The sequence below is a fragment of the Thunnus albacares genome, chromosome 2 (genome assembly GCF_914725855.1).
Source record: "Thunnus albacares chromosome 2, fThuAlb1.1, whole genome shotgun sequence".
NCBI lineage: Eukaryota > Metazoa > Chordata > Actinopteri > Scombriformes > Scombridae > Thunnus > Thunnus albacares.
In genome coordinates this window covers 4,392,501-4,407,500 of record NC_058107.1, presented here as the reverse complement: position 1 = coordinate 4,407,500, position 15,000 = coordinate 4,392,501, and the positions used below count along the sequence as shown (strand labels likewise).

Here is a 15,000-nt window from a genome sequence, read left to right as displayed (position 1 = left end):
AAGCATGTGAATATGCGTTTTTTTTTGTTTTGTTTTTTTTTTTTTTAATTCACAAAAAAAAAAAAACAACAATGGAAAAACAAAATAATGCATCGTATATTTGTTTATCTTGTTTTGGATGGAGGGTACACAGACCCACAGCCTGTATCAACCATCACAACTTCAAAGCAAAATCAAGTTAACATTTCAAGGTGTGTATTGAGTTGTGTGGTGGCTCTTAAACTATTCTATGCACAGGCTAATAACAGATTATCATCAGCATATTAAACATAACACAGAAAAAGGGATATGAGACGTTTTTTGTCAGATTATGTTTTTAATTCAACATGTTTGAAACTTAAGTGATGATATGTACAGTAGTGGATTTGTAGGTCTAACATGCCTATCTTGCACACATTTACATTTATTTTCAATATTTTTACAATAATTGTGATTCAGGAGGGTGAGTGTGAGCAAGCATTCTCAATGTGACGGTTTCGTTTCATTTTGTGACTGGTAGCCTATATTCCTTTTTAAAATTCAATTCTACCCTTGGTAATGAGGTAATATTTTTCACCGTGTTGTCCACGTGTATATAGCCTGCATTAAACAACGCAGTAAGAATGACCGGCACAAATTATATAAGATGTGCTTTTTGTAGTCCATATTCAGAACATTGTAGTTTCACCACAGCAGACCCATGTCAATAACACCCGCCACCGCATAATTAGGTAGCCCAGTGTTAAGTGCAGTCAGATTGTTTTAGCACTGCGGTTCTCTTTTCCTAAATTCTTATGACTTCTCCTTCACATCTTTCCATGACCTCGTGATGTTTTCCATCAGGGTCAAGGAAAAGTGGTTAGGAAAAGACCATAGGAGGGACTTTTTGACCGCAGCCTTTATCTCATCCATACTCTTATCAGTCTAGTTCTTTATCAATACTCTTACTGGTTCTTTTCCATTAATAAAGAATTGGGGGTTTTTAAACGATTATTTAAAAAAAAGAATAAATTCAGAACAAGATTAGAGTTAGGGATACATTGGATCACAAAACACACGGTGCACAGTTGGGATCGTGTCACGGTTTTGAATCATGGGTCGGATCAGCAAAAAAAAAAAAGAGAGACAAATATAATGTGCACAAAATATAACTTTGCTTTCCATTTATTCTGTAAAACATTTAAAGCAAGTCTTAAATGACAACATTCAAGATGTCCAACCTTAAAATATATAAAATATTCAATACTCAACTTTTAAATTAAAAAGCAACATGAGGCATGATACCTTCTTCCTTTAAGAACGTTAGTGAATGAAACAACAGCCTGTATCCACATCATCAGAACTTGGTAATAACTTACAAACATGAACACACATCTTGTTCTGCAGCTTAGATTGTTGAATGAACCACCAAACAAACATTCACTGGGGAAAAGTGCACCACTAATGTCAGTTAGCAGCTAGATAGCTAATTAGCTGCTCAGCTGCAGCACATTAAACATCATGTAAACATACCTGCAGATGTCACTTCGGACCCGTTAGATGCTGGTTTAGTCGTTGCTCTTCAGAATCCCTGTTAGCGACACGCTGTCTGTCTATGACTTGTTCTTACAGCAGTTTGTTTACTTTGTCCCCAATGAGATATTAAATTTTGCAGTTAATCCACGGTTCACATACTTGCTGAACTGTGGGGGGGGCAAACCGTATGGATCAGTTCAGTGTCTGTGTGTGTGTGTGTGTGTGTGTGTGTGTGTGTGTGTGTGTGTGTGTGAGAGGAGCTGAGCCCCGCCCTCGGTCAAACTCAACACAGAGAGCAGAGGACAGAGGCAGCTCAACCAGAAATGACAGCAAAACGCGGTAGAGACTCTCAGCATAGTTTTCTTCTGTTCATTCAGCTAAGGCGCCGTGAAAAAATGCTTATGCGCTGCACCTGAGTCTTATAAAGGTGGAACCCTGGAAGAGGATGCCAAGCAGCTTCCAGCTGCCACCAGAACAGAATAACACCTGAGCCACGCAACCTTAGTCACTATGGAGACCTGGCAGGAGGACAGACTACACATGCGCACAGGGAGACTCACATCACACCATTCACGTACACGGGAGAAGGGTGACACAGGAGAGGGAGAAGGAGAAAGACGTTATTCAGAGAGATAGAGATATAAGGTGAGGCTGAACTCCTGCAGGATGGGGAACCAGATCCAAAACCTCAGGAAACCTCTGGCACTGACAGCCAGGGAATCAGAGCAGTTCCAGGATGGGTGCTGGTCCAGCAAGAGATGCCTGAGAGACAAGAGAGGATGGGAGGATAAAAAGGGATAGAGAGGGAGAGGAGAGAGGGGCACACAGCTCGGACGCTCATGTGCTTATGGAACAAACAAACTGAAGATTAGAGAGATGCCAATGGAATATCATCTCAAGAAGGGGTGTTCATCCAAGAATGTCAACATCTGAGAGATATTAACATTACAGGATTAACAGTGAAGGTTTGAATTCGAGCATTGACCCTGTCACCAAGCTGTCACAGTATGTATACTAACAATCACAGGAAACTTTTCTTTAAATGCACATCAAAATTTATTAACTTTAGTAATATCAATTATAAATCAATAACACTTCAATTAACAAACATCTATCTTTCAACTGCACTAAAGCAAGCAATCATAAACAATGGCAGTTATAAACAACAAAACAACATACGCACGTGTGTGTGCGCATGCGTGCAACAAATAAAATGGACGTGAACAATATGGGGTCAAGTCGCGCAAGAGTTCTGGACAAGCTGGTGGGTGTGAACCACGTGAGGTTATGTCAAGTGAGGTCAATAGGGTGAAAGCGTCATAGAACAAAAGATCTTAGCAATCGTGAGGAGAAAGTGGCACTTGTATTTCCACAGAGATGTGGCTTCAACGAATAAAATGCAACCCACGGTCTTCCACACAATGGCAAGCTTACACAAAGCAGTCCAAGCACCAAAATCAGTTAAGTGTGATAAACACAACCAGAACAGCAGCAGCAATAATACTTCAAAAGCAATCACAGTAGCACAATTAGGCGTGTCCGTGGTTTCACAATTAGCAATCAAGCTTAAAATAACAACATGTTAATAACCTATAACTGCCCAGACGTAGCCTCTTACCTGGACCGTTTAGGGGTAGGTGACTGTGTAGTCTGTCAGTTAGGTCTAAACTCGGTTCCTCGGCTGGATCCGGAGGCTAGTGTCCTCATGTTGTGGGCGGGTTGTGGCTAGGCTTGCCGTGGTGGTCAATGTTACCAGTGTTACACAGTGTTGGGACATACACCGATTACATTACTTGCCCACCATCCATACCGTAGTTACACCGTGCTTTTTTCCTATAGAAACAACCCCATTTATTGAATTTTCATGTATCAGCGCGTTCGTGTAACCCACGTTCATCAAATAAAAAAACTCCCATTTGTAAAGTATCAAGCGGGTTATCAATACTTAGTCAGACGACGGATGCTACAATTATAAACTGACAGTGTCACCTCTGGGAGCATCTGCAGCAGCAGCAGATTCACAACAAAAAGTAGAAGAGTAAGACATCTGTTCTCCGTCCTGCTGCTGTAAACAAACATAACGCTAGCTGTTAGTCAGCAGCTGCTCTCATGTCTCCGGGTCTCGGTGCTTGTTTTCAGCAGCAACTCTCCTGCTCTCTGCCTGCTCAGCCTGCTCTTGGTGTGTCTCTCTACGGATGGCAGGCGAGGTGGTTCCAAGCAGCGTTGTTGTCACGAGTTTATTAGTCGGTGGGAAAATTTCCTCACCATGGCATCCCTAGTTGTGGCAGCTGGTCTTCTTGGCGGGCAGGCAGAGAGAACAGTGAGTCGACTCACTTAAAGACGAGCAGGCCACAGAGGTTATCCTTCATCTGTCCTCTGCAGGAAGGGGTAAGATTCAAGCGGGTAGCTCCCGGTCTGAAAAGTGAAGCCAATGCAGAAGTGCCTTAAACCTGCATTATCTCTAATGGCCAGCAGGGGGGAAACTCTACTGGCTGCAAAAAGAAGTCCAATTGTATGGAAGTCTATGAGAAAATTACCCTACTTCTCACTTGATTTATTACCTCAGTAAACACATTGAGTTTATGGTCTCAATTGTTAGCATCAAGTCTTCTTCAATGCATCACAATGTTCATTTTGTAAATTATGGCCCCATTTAGGGTAAAATTGATGACATAGCAGCATATGCTTTAGGGCGTGGCTATGTTGTGATTGGCAATTTGCTACCAAGGCAGCAACTTTGATTACATAACGTAACCATGGCGTAACCCCAGATTCACAGAGTATAGGTGTAGCTGCTGCTATTTCAGTGTGTTTTCAGTTCATTAAAGTTAATTGTAACATTTTGGTCACCTAAAAAGTCCTGTTCAGAATTTGGTTGTGATAAAAGACCCTCTAAGGAGTCGGATGTTCAGTTTTTCCGGTGAGTACTTTTTGTACTCTGTTAACCATAGATTGTAAATGCGCTGTGCTAACCAAGCTAGCAGCTAGCACCATGGTCCACCCTCTTGTCCAAATATGGTCACTTCTGGCTCCAAAAAACAAACATGGCGACAGCTCTTTGTTCTGGCCACATGCATGGCACAACAGTGTTGATGGCGAAGAATTACTGAATTACAAAAGCACAGAAGCATATAATTACCTGCATAGCAACAAAATAGGTAAAGTACTGTTCAAGAAACAGCAACTTTATATTTCTGAAGGCAGCAGTAGAGCCCAACCAGAGTGTCAGTCAAGCTGAATATAGAGCTTGGGTAATGGGTAATGCTGAAGGAAAGTGGAGTTGAGCTATTCTCTGGAAGGTATTCATAAGTGATTTTTTTGCCAAAAAGGATATATGCTTTGTGCTTAATAGTAATATCAATAGTAAGTGTAGAAAATGATGAAGATATTATTGATGTCATTATTGTAGGTGCAGAATGCAGTGGACAGTGGAAAGACAGGGCTTGCATGTACAGATGAGCAGTGCAGGTGGAATGTAGGGACAACAAAGGACCTTGAGCCTAAATGTCTGAGTCAGATTAACTTCAGGCACCACAAAGCAGAACAGCAATGCAACGTGAACTGTAGGACTGTAGTGACTCAATCACTCCCAAATACACCACATCATCTGTCATACAAAGACATCAGAGACAGTGTTGATAAAGCCCCCATCAACCACTTTTTGTCCTCAAAAACAACTGAACTGAACAACTGAAAAGTGTTTATTATGCCATCAACAGAACAACCTAGCAGGAGTGAAGTGCAGTTGATGTCAAGATTTTTCAGTCACACCAGCCACGCAGTTATGATCTCAGCTGTGACTCATGCAAGACATTCTACCAGGCATGCGTTGAAGTTTGTGATGCACAAGCAGCTCAACTAGAATTAGAAACAAGAGCAAAGTGCATCTGATTTGTGGCACAATTGTAAGAAAATTAGACTTACAGCAAGCTCTGCAAAAAAGGTTCCCGTTTGTGCAGCCACAAGTGACAAATTTCTATGTGAGCACATATGCCCCTCCTTTTGTGGCAACTATCTATATATCTACTAAAGGAAGGAATCACTGTCTGTATGTCTGTGTGTCTGTAGGGATGCCATGGTGAGGAAATTTTCCCACCGACTATTATACTCGTGACAACAACGGTGTTACCGGTTACACCAGACATTTTACAAAATAAGATATTGCTCAATGACACTCATCCGTAGAGCACTTACTTGGATCTTTAACATTAGATTGTTTGGTTAAGATCTTCCCCTTATTTAAGTGAGTGATGGTGGACTTCAGGCTGCTGCCAGCGGGGGAGCGGAGCTTCAGGGCAGGGCAGAGCTTCAGGGCTCTGCCGACTGACTCCAGCATGTCAGGGAGAGAGCATAGATGAGGTCTGACACGAGTCAGAGAAAAGTGTTCTAAAAAGAGAAAAGTAGACAGCAAAAACTTAGCTTTTAATCAAGAATGGACACTCTTACCCGTGTCTAGACATAAAGCATAGCATGAGCAGCAGCAAGTGAATCGTTGTGTCTACACAGGAGGCTTTAAGGTACATTGTTTAGAGTAGATCACCCACCTTTTGGAAGTGTTCAGATCCCATTACACAATGTCTGTAGTTTTGCGCGTTAAAAGGAGTAAATACTTCCAAGGGCAGTTGAAAACCAGTTTGTCTCAAATGCTCTGAGACCATGGCGATTGTGAAGCACCATTACAGACAAAGCACAAATCTTTTGAGGAAAAATGGCGTGAGCAGCACGTTTAGCAGATCAGCAGCAGTGAGTGAACCATTGTGTCTACACAGGAGGCATTCGAGTACATGGTTGAGCGTAGGTCATCCCCCGTTTCGGAAGCGCTCAGCCCAATACACAATGACTGTACCTATGCACATAAAACAGAACAAATACTTCCACAAGCAGTTCAAAACCAGTTTTTCATAAGTTCCAAGAATGTGGCGATTGTGAAGCACCATTACAGACAAAGCACAAATCTTTTGAGCAAACATACCCACTCAAATCAAAACCAAAGGTACAGAAAATAGAAACGATCAATTACTGAACCAGGAAGTAGGGCCGTAGATTAGCATGTTTCAATGGTGCCTCTGTAGAAAGTAATGAGGGCTGGAATGGGGAGACTTGCCTTTTTAAGTCTGCGGAGAGGATGGAGGTGTTGTTGCACATTTTTAATGATGGCCAAGGTGTTATTAGTTGAGGTCAGGTCATCCACTAGGTGTACTCTTAGGAACTTGATGTTATTGACCATCTCCACGGTGGCACCATCAATGGTATGATGTTGCCCATTGTCCCTCCTGAAGTCAATCACCATCTCCTTAGTTTTGTTGACGTTGAGGGAGAGATTATGGGATCCATACCAGGCCATTAGCTGCTCCACTTCCATCCTGTATGCAGATTCATCATCATTGCTGACAAGACCCACTACTTGATGATGTGGTTGGTGTTGAATCTGGCAGTATAGTTATGTGTTAGCAGGGTGAAAAGCAGGGGGCTCAGGACGCAGCTCTGGGGTGAACCTGTGCTCACTAGATGGATTTTGACGTGTGGCTGCCAATGCGGAATGTCTGCTGCCTCTGCATGAGGAAGTCGAGGACCTAGTTGCAGGTGTCAGTGTCCACATCCAGTAACCCCAGCTTCTCCACCAGCTGTTGTGGTATGATGGTATTAAATGCCAAGCTGAAATTGATGAAGAGGATCCTGGCATAGGTCTTCTTCCCTTTCAGATGTGACAGAGCGAGGTGGAGTGTGATAGATATTGCATCTTCGGTGGATCTGTTCAGTCTGTATGCAAACTGTAAGGGATCTAGTTTAGCAGTGAGGTGGGCCTTGATGTGCTGCATGACAAGCTGATCTCACACAGACACTGTAGATTAATTACTAGCATATCCTTCCAGTGTTGACACAAGGATGTTAAATGTTTCTTGGGCGATGCCAGTGTAAAGCACAGCAACCTGCATCGTTTTGACGCATGAAGTAGCCAATCTCATCACACTGAGTCATCTCATCCTGCACATCTTTTCGGCCAGCTGTCTGGCAATAATCATGATCCTGTCATGCAGGGTCCTACCACTGTGTGTAGACTGAGCACAACTGTGGGTCAGGGGGATGTGCAGAACTTGAGATGCTGGTCTGAGATAGACAATGTGAAGTCCACCGAGCAGTCTTAACAAACACAGAAGTATGGCCAAAGTTACACACTAAGAGAGTACTTCCATGCATGTAAATTGTTATAAAAAATATATGGATAACTCAGTGTATGCTTAGGTAGATAGCATGTGTTATGACTGCAAATAAAGGCTGAAATTTGTGCCCCTTGTATAGTCATTGTTTTTAAATTTGAGACTTTCACTGATTTTTAGACTACCTATATCCATGCATGATTACATTCGGTCTCAGACTGCATAACATACAGTTTTTACAATGACAGTATACAATATTATATGTAATACAACATATCAACAGATTTGCAACTTGAGATATAATATTCAACATGATTGCTCAAAGCTAAGTAAACAGAGTAGCAACTAAAAGCCTACCCACTAACTCTAGTGATGTTTCAGAAAGAAAACTAGCGAATCTAGTGATATGTGAACTAAGCACAGATAATAACATAGTAAGATAAATGAAAAGGTTAGAGAAGAATATAGAGAAGGAGAGAGTGTACACAGAGAGTGTAAACAGCGGTTATTGATCTCACCGAAGTCTGAAGCAGTGTCACGGGAGTGTATCTAATGTATCCAGTTTAACTTTAATGAGTCTGTGGAGTGGACTGTGGTGCCAGTCCCAGTATGATTTCAGGTTTTTGTGTCTATGAATAATTTTTACATTATGATGAGGGCTTTGTTTTGAAGCAGCACTGGCTGACGATATGCCAGTCTAGTTTTAGTGGCATATGCAGATTCTGACTGTTGACTATTGGTATACCTCTGTTGATTTACTGGTGCATGTCATTTGTCTTCCACTGGCAGATACTACTCCTCACCAGCATACACCTATTCTTAGTGACATATATTGTTGCTGGGTATGGTATACCACTGCTGTGTGCCATTTTTTAAACAGCATGTGCCACTCAAAAGTGACTGGATTTCCACTGACAGATGCCACTCTCTACCACCATGCACTAATTGTATGCCACTTCACACTAGTGTTTAGCCTGTTCCTAGTGGTATGTCACTGGTGCGTATTGGTACACTGCTGCTGTTCTACTGGTGTACGCCACTTATAAACAGCATGTCATTCATGGTCTACTAAGAGATACCGCTCCCCACCAGCATATAATTATTCTTTCTGGTATATGCCACTGCTGTGATGATGGCATATGTGACTCAGTTGCACTGCATGACTTCAGATAGTTGACACAGTGGCCAGCCGTGTAACTATAGTAAATGGTCAAATCAGAAGCATATTCCAGAATTAACACTCTAGCATAATCAACAAACTATTTAATGTGGATATGGATTGTTATTCAAACATGGGCCAAGCTAACCCCATTAGCTTATCTAACATTACCACTAAAATATTAGTGTTTGTCTCGGAAAGCTGCATACTGAGTGATTATCTTCAAATATAACATTATAAGCTAGTTTTACATGTACTGTACCTGCCAGTGAAAAGTGGTATCTGTCAGTGGATCACAAGCAGTATGCCATTTTTATGTGGCATACACCAGTAGAACATCACAGCATACCTGTGAGGCAAAGGGTGCCATGAGAAAAGGGGACAATTTAACAGATAAAAGAAAAGACTCTAATCTTTATTTTATAAACGAACATTTTCACCTATTTTCTATTGTTAAAAATAAACACACATAAATCCATATTGTTGTTTCTTAAGTCACAATAATCAGCTCCACTCATTGTTTGTAGCGTTTCGTCCATGTCTTGAACATGCTCATGTCTAGTCACCAATGTAGTTGGTGGGGAAAAAGAATCAGACAGTACTGCTTGATTAATCCCTGTTTATTTCACTACTCTGTTTTCTAACCTTAATGATAAGTTTAGGTTGTCTGTTTACTTCACTAAATTCTAACATACCCTCATTGATGTAAAAAGCTATTCATATTCATGTCTGTCTCACTCCTCCTGTGTTACTGATAGGGGCTACACGGGGAAGAAGCTGCAGGACAATGTGCAGTGTGAAATCTTCCAGACCATCTACGAGGAAGCCATGGAGGCCTACAGAGAGGAGATCGTCCACCAGCTGCCCAGCAACACTCCTGAGGACCTGGAGTGCAACCTGGAGCAGATAGTGCAGTGGACTGAGCAGTGGATGAAAGACCATAACTAGAAGCTGGACTCCTGTCGCAGGACTGTCACATAGAAATTCAGACAGTTAAAGATGATTTCTAATTCTTTTCCAGCCTGCTTATATTTTCATAGATTTTGCCACCATAAAGTTTGGCTGCATGCTCAAAGTATAATTATTACTTCACTGGGCTGTTTTTCCTGAATGTAGTTTGCAGGGAGTGTTTCTGGGCCCAGTCACTCTAAAATGGTTGGACTCTAAAGCAGTTGAAAGACATAGAACACAGTAACAAGCACAAGGAACTTCTGACATCAGCTATCTGATTACCCATAGCCTGAAACATGCATATCTTACTTTGTAAAATATTTTATTTTTTATTAGTGCAACTAGTGTCAAGTCAAATCAATCAAGTACTCATACACTGCTGCATTCATGTCATCATTTTTTTATAAATAAATGATCACTGGGAAACGGCATTCTCACAAAGTATTAAACCTCCCTGGGTATTGACAGCTGTTAAGTACCAATAACAATAACAATAAACGTCCCCAAACAAATGTTACAAATTACTTCACAGCATAACAGAAAAATAGGCAAGAATAAGGGTCTTCAGCCAAGCCTGCTGCTCTGTGAGTCTGAACTTGGCCACAGTGGTTCTTTTAGCTAAATTCTAATGCAGGCATGCTAACATGCTCCCAGTGACAAAGGTAACATACAATGCTGCTTGAAAGTTTGTGAACCCTTTAGAATTTGCTCTATTTCTGTATAAATATGACCTAAAATGTCATCTAATTTCCATTCAAGTCATAAAACTAGATAAAGATCACCAGTTAAACAAATGAGACAAAGACCTTATAGTTGTTTATTCATGAGGAAAATGATCCAATGTTACAAATTTGTGCGTCGCAAAAGTATGTGAACCTCTAGGATTATCAATTTATTTGAAGGGGAAACTAGAGTCGGGTGTTTCAATCAATGGGATGACAATCAAGTGTGAGTCTGAGAGGCCCTGCCTTATTTAAAGTAGAGAAATCTGGGTCTTCACTATCAAACTCTGACTTTCACAACACAGGTTTGTGGAAATATGTCATGGCTCAAACAAAGGATATTTTTGAGGACCTTAGAAGAAGAGTTTCTGATACTCACCAGGCTGGAAAGAGTTACAAAACCATTTCTAAAGAGCTTAGACTCCATCAGTCGACTGTCAGGCAGATCGTGTACAAATTGAAGACGTCCAACACCATCATTACCCTCCTCAGGAGTAGTCGAACAACAAAGATCACACCAAGAGTAGGCATGTAATACTCTGGGAGGCCACAAGAAACCCCAGGGTAACGTCTAGGAAACTAAAGGCCTCTCTTGCAGTGGCTATAGTCAATGTTCATGAGTCCACCATCTGGAGAACATCAATGTTGTGCATGACAGAGTTGCAAGCCACATACTCAGCTCTGCTGCTTATCCCACAAATAAATGTTCCTTACGAATGTGGCACCATTTAAAAGGGAAATAAACAGGCTTTCCAACGGTATAAGATTTATTGCCAAGAAGCATTGTTACATCAAAGAAATAATCTACCAAACACAAATGTCCTTACTTTTTGTGCTATGTTTATAAAGTACCACACTAAAAACACTAAAAACATTCATAGATCTAAAAGTGTAGGTTCACATCAGAAAGTATTAAAGCATGTATCAAATACATGACTCACACACTCTTATCTAACAAAGCTGACATGTTAACACTTGTTATCCTAGTTACTTTAAGCTTATTACTCAATATACGACTTAGCTTAAAAATGAACAAAAGAAAATGTCACAACAAGAAGCCAGACCTCCTGCACACTCATTCACAAATCACACAACATCAACAGGTGACTGAACAACCAATAAATTAAAAACTGGATCAATTCTAAATAAATGAGTGAGTCCAGACAGCTCGCTGTGACTTAAACAAACTACCAACAGCACATTATATGATCTCTGCTGCATTCTTGTTTAAGGAGATAAATTCACAAAACAGTCGGAGACATTTAATCATCAGAGATGAAATTAGCAACCAAAGAGACAGAGAGAAAGAAGCTGTATCTGACTCATGTTATCTGATGTCGTCTTCTCTCTATCCAAGTATCCATGTCATAACGTCCATGTGTGGCTGTTGGTCATCTTGTTAGTTAGTTAACAGAACTTTGTTGCTGCTGGTTAACCAGTCTGTTATCATTAGCAACAATGACAAACAAGCTGTCTCTCCAGGTTGTTTCATTTAAATTATGTTGTTAACTATATACTATTGTTGTTGAGAGGAGTTCACTTCAGAGCAGTGGTATGTCAGGCCACAGCACACCACGTAGTCCCGCTGAGGGTCCAGCCCTAACAGCTGAGGCAGTGAGGCCCGAGGCTGCACCAGCAGAAAGGAGCTCTCCAGCCGCTCCCGGGCACCGTCCTGTCGCTGCTGCGCTGTGCTGCCCAGTCAAAATCCATTCTCCTGTTAGCTCAACAACAGTTCGTCCGCTACAACAATCTAACTGTTGTGTTGGCTAATGGAAGCAGCTATCTACTGCTCAACAAAGGAAGTGAAACATTACCTCTAAATCTGAAAAAAAGAATTTTGGACCATCGCTTTATCACATACAGTTGTAGAGATTTGAAGATGAAATTTGGAAACTGTCATTGGACCAATGTGATGTCAATATTGTATTCTGGTTGTTGACTGGTTAGGGAGGACATCCTCCCTTGGAGTGTCATTTTATAAATTTTGGCCATTACATTAATACAGTACATTAGATTGACATAAGAGATCCCGCCCTTAGGAAGACAGCAGGAGCCCATCCTCCTCTGCCCCCCACCACCACTTACACACACTGCCCTTTCTCCTCTTGCCTGCCCTGCAGGTGGCGCTGTTGAAGCATTTTGATCAGAATTTCAATAATGGATTTTTTTTTCCAGAGAAGACAGATAAATTATTTTATAAATGATTTGGTAATGGGGTATTTCAACCAATTACTCTTTTATATATTTTGATCATCTCCCCCTTGCCTCTCAAAAATAGAGGAGCAACCTCCTCTACCTCTATCGACTGCTGGCATGTTGGCACTTGACTACTAGTGACAACAGCAGCAGTTGTGTTTACCCTGTTGGTTGGCTGGTTTTTACCAAGTTTTTACTGTCACTACTACTTCTCTTCTCTGCTCTCATTCTCATTTCTCTATTTTGTGCCTCCTCATCTCCTCTCTACTCTGTCCTGTGACCCGGAAATCGATCTCAGCGCCATGTTTAAGGATGTCTCAATTTGTAAAATGCATCAAGAGGAGAGAGGAGGCTTGAGCGAGGATGCACAGCTGTATCCTTTGCGGAAGTCTTTTTGGCACCGGTGACATATAAAAGAGGTGTGACACACAGCTTGAATGCACAAACCATGGCGGAAGCAGGACTTTACAAAGTGTTCCTTTTGTATTCATAAGTTGTATTAGTTATTAGAGCAGAAATAGATTTCATAGAAACAATATACGCAGCCACCACTGGAATCCAATTCTACATTAGTTTGAGATGATGAAATGCGCGATCAAACCTTCTGCCTTAAATTGATTGTGCAGCCCCTCATAAGGCGCTGTTCTAACCACATTACTTAATGACATTTCACCCTGACATTATGTTTTTATTGTTGAATGTAGGCTACATCCAATTCAACTGCTATAGTCGTGACATTATGTCTACAAGTGCAAACAGCTGCCAATGTCAAATTATATCAACGAGAACATTCTCTTGCATTCAGCACTGATTTGCTGTATTTCATGTTGTCATATAATAGTCAATTATCCATTATGTAATCTGCAAATGTCATTCTAAAAGTATAGTCCTGTGATGACAGTTGCAATCAGGGCTGTAAGGTACATTTGAGATCTATTTTACTTTGTCACTTCTTGCAGGGACTGATGATGAAACGCTCACCCTTATCAGGTTGAGGGCAGAAAATAATCACCTGTTTACCAGCAAAAGCCACACAGCCAAAAGAGCCAGGGAGTGAGTTACTGAATTTCTATATAGTGCTTGATACTGTAATCTGTAACTGTTGTTGCTTTTAACATATGCCATTAATGTTCACTGCAACCTTAAGATCTTTCTACATGTCATGATGTTGACAGAGACATTTTTCTGGATTGTAAAGATATGATCTATAGTCAATCAATCAATCAATTTTTATTTATATAGCACCAAATCACAACAGGAAACACTGTACAGGGAAACAAGAGGGAAGCAGCATAACTTCATTGATTATCTCCAGACATGCCGAGAGGACTGGTCAGGATCTAATATTAAATAAAGCTGCAAGCAGCGATGATTGGGCCCTCGTTCCTTTGCGCATGCCGGGGTGCACTGCGGTGTCAAATGACGCCACAGTTGAACTGGTGTTATTGCAGAGCAACATGATACAGCAATACATTTACCAGAGGGCAGCTGACATGGATATATATTTTCATGAATATTGGACACTACATGTAGGAGATAACTATCACTTTCTGTGTCCACTATGTGGCGCTAGAGAACACCCACTAATTATACATCACTTTGCTGTATATCATGTGTAGACCACATCATGTAAATTTCATGTAAATCGGATGATGTTTGTCAAATGAGGCTGATTTCCTGTTGTCAGTAGGTGGCACTATGACTATGATTACATATTGACATGTAGATGTGTTCAGGCCTGGACTCAGGGGGGGGCGCAACAGCAGCTATAGCCTTGATGTATTGGTGCTGACAACTGGTATCTTAATATCTCCTGAAACTCATAAATTCAATAGTAATTGCTATTTACATGTGAGTTGACACCTGTTGTGGCTGTAGACCTAACTACTTGCTGAGTTAGCCAGTAACATCTCTTGTATCACTCAGGGAAATTCTTCAGAAGAAGGCCCTTGCAGGTGTTGTCAGCCCCACACAAGTGGCAAAAAAGTGGGACAACATAAAAGGTAAGTCTATGGTATGGTTTCATTTTTATTGGTAAATGTTCACTGATGTGTGATGTCTCCCCTTGGATTTATGTTTGTCGGTGATACACATTTTTATGTGTGCTCAGCATACTGTTGGATAACTTCAACCCTTGCTTGTGTTCCTGTAGGAGTGCCCCACAACTGGGTCAGGGACTGACAGGGGAGAGGCCATAGAAGCCATTTGTCTGTATTTTTCTGCCAGGCTGAGGCCATTGGTGGGAGGCCATCTATTGATCCTCCCATCGTCATGGACTCAGCAGAAACTGTGCCAAGTTTTAGGCACCCTAGATGTTTAG

General features: G+C 41.2%; 1 protein-coding gene and 1 long non-coding RNA gene across 3 annotated transcripts in view; both read left to right on the top strand.

The window, feature by feature from the left end:
• ak6 (adenylate kinase 6) overlaps positions 1-10,206 on the top strand; it is a 21,029-nt gene extending 10,823 nt beyond the window's left edge. Inside the window, exon 6 of the mRNA XM_044363846.1 lies at positions 9,570-10,206. Within this exon, the coding sequence (XP_044219781.1) occupies positions 9,570-9,759 (190 nt within the window). The 3' untranslated portion in view covers positions 9,760-10,206. The remainder of the gene's footprint in view (positions 1-9,569) is intronic.
• Positions 10,207-12,611: 2,405 nt separating this feature from the next.
• Positions 12,612-15,000, top strand: part of LOC122970157 — a 2,440-nt gene continuing 51 nt past the window's right edge. Inside the window, exons 1-4 of one of the 2 annotated variants that reach the window (XR_006399167.1) lie at positions 12,612-13,099; positions 13,640-13,733; positions 14,607-14,683; positions 14,833-15,000. The exon at positions 14,833-15,000 is cut by the window's right edge and continues 51 nt beyond it. This is a non-coding gene — a long non-coding RNA (uncharacterized LOC122970157). Of the gene's footprint in view, positions 13,734-14,606; positions 14,684-14,832 lie in introns of both variants that reach the window. The other variant, XR_006399166.1, reaches the window with a different exon arrangement.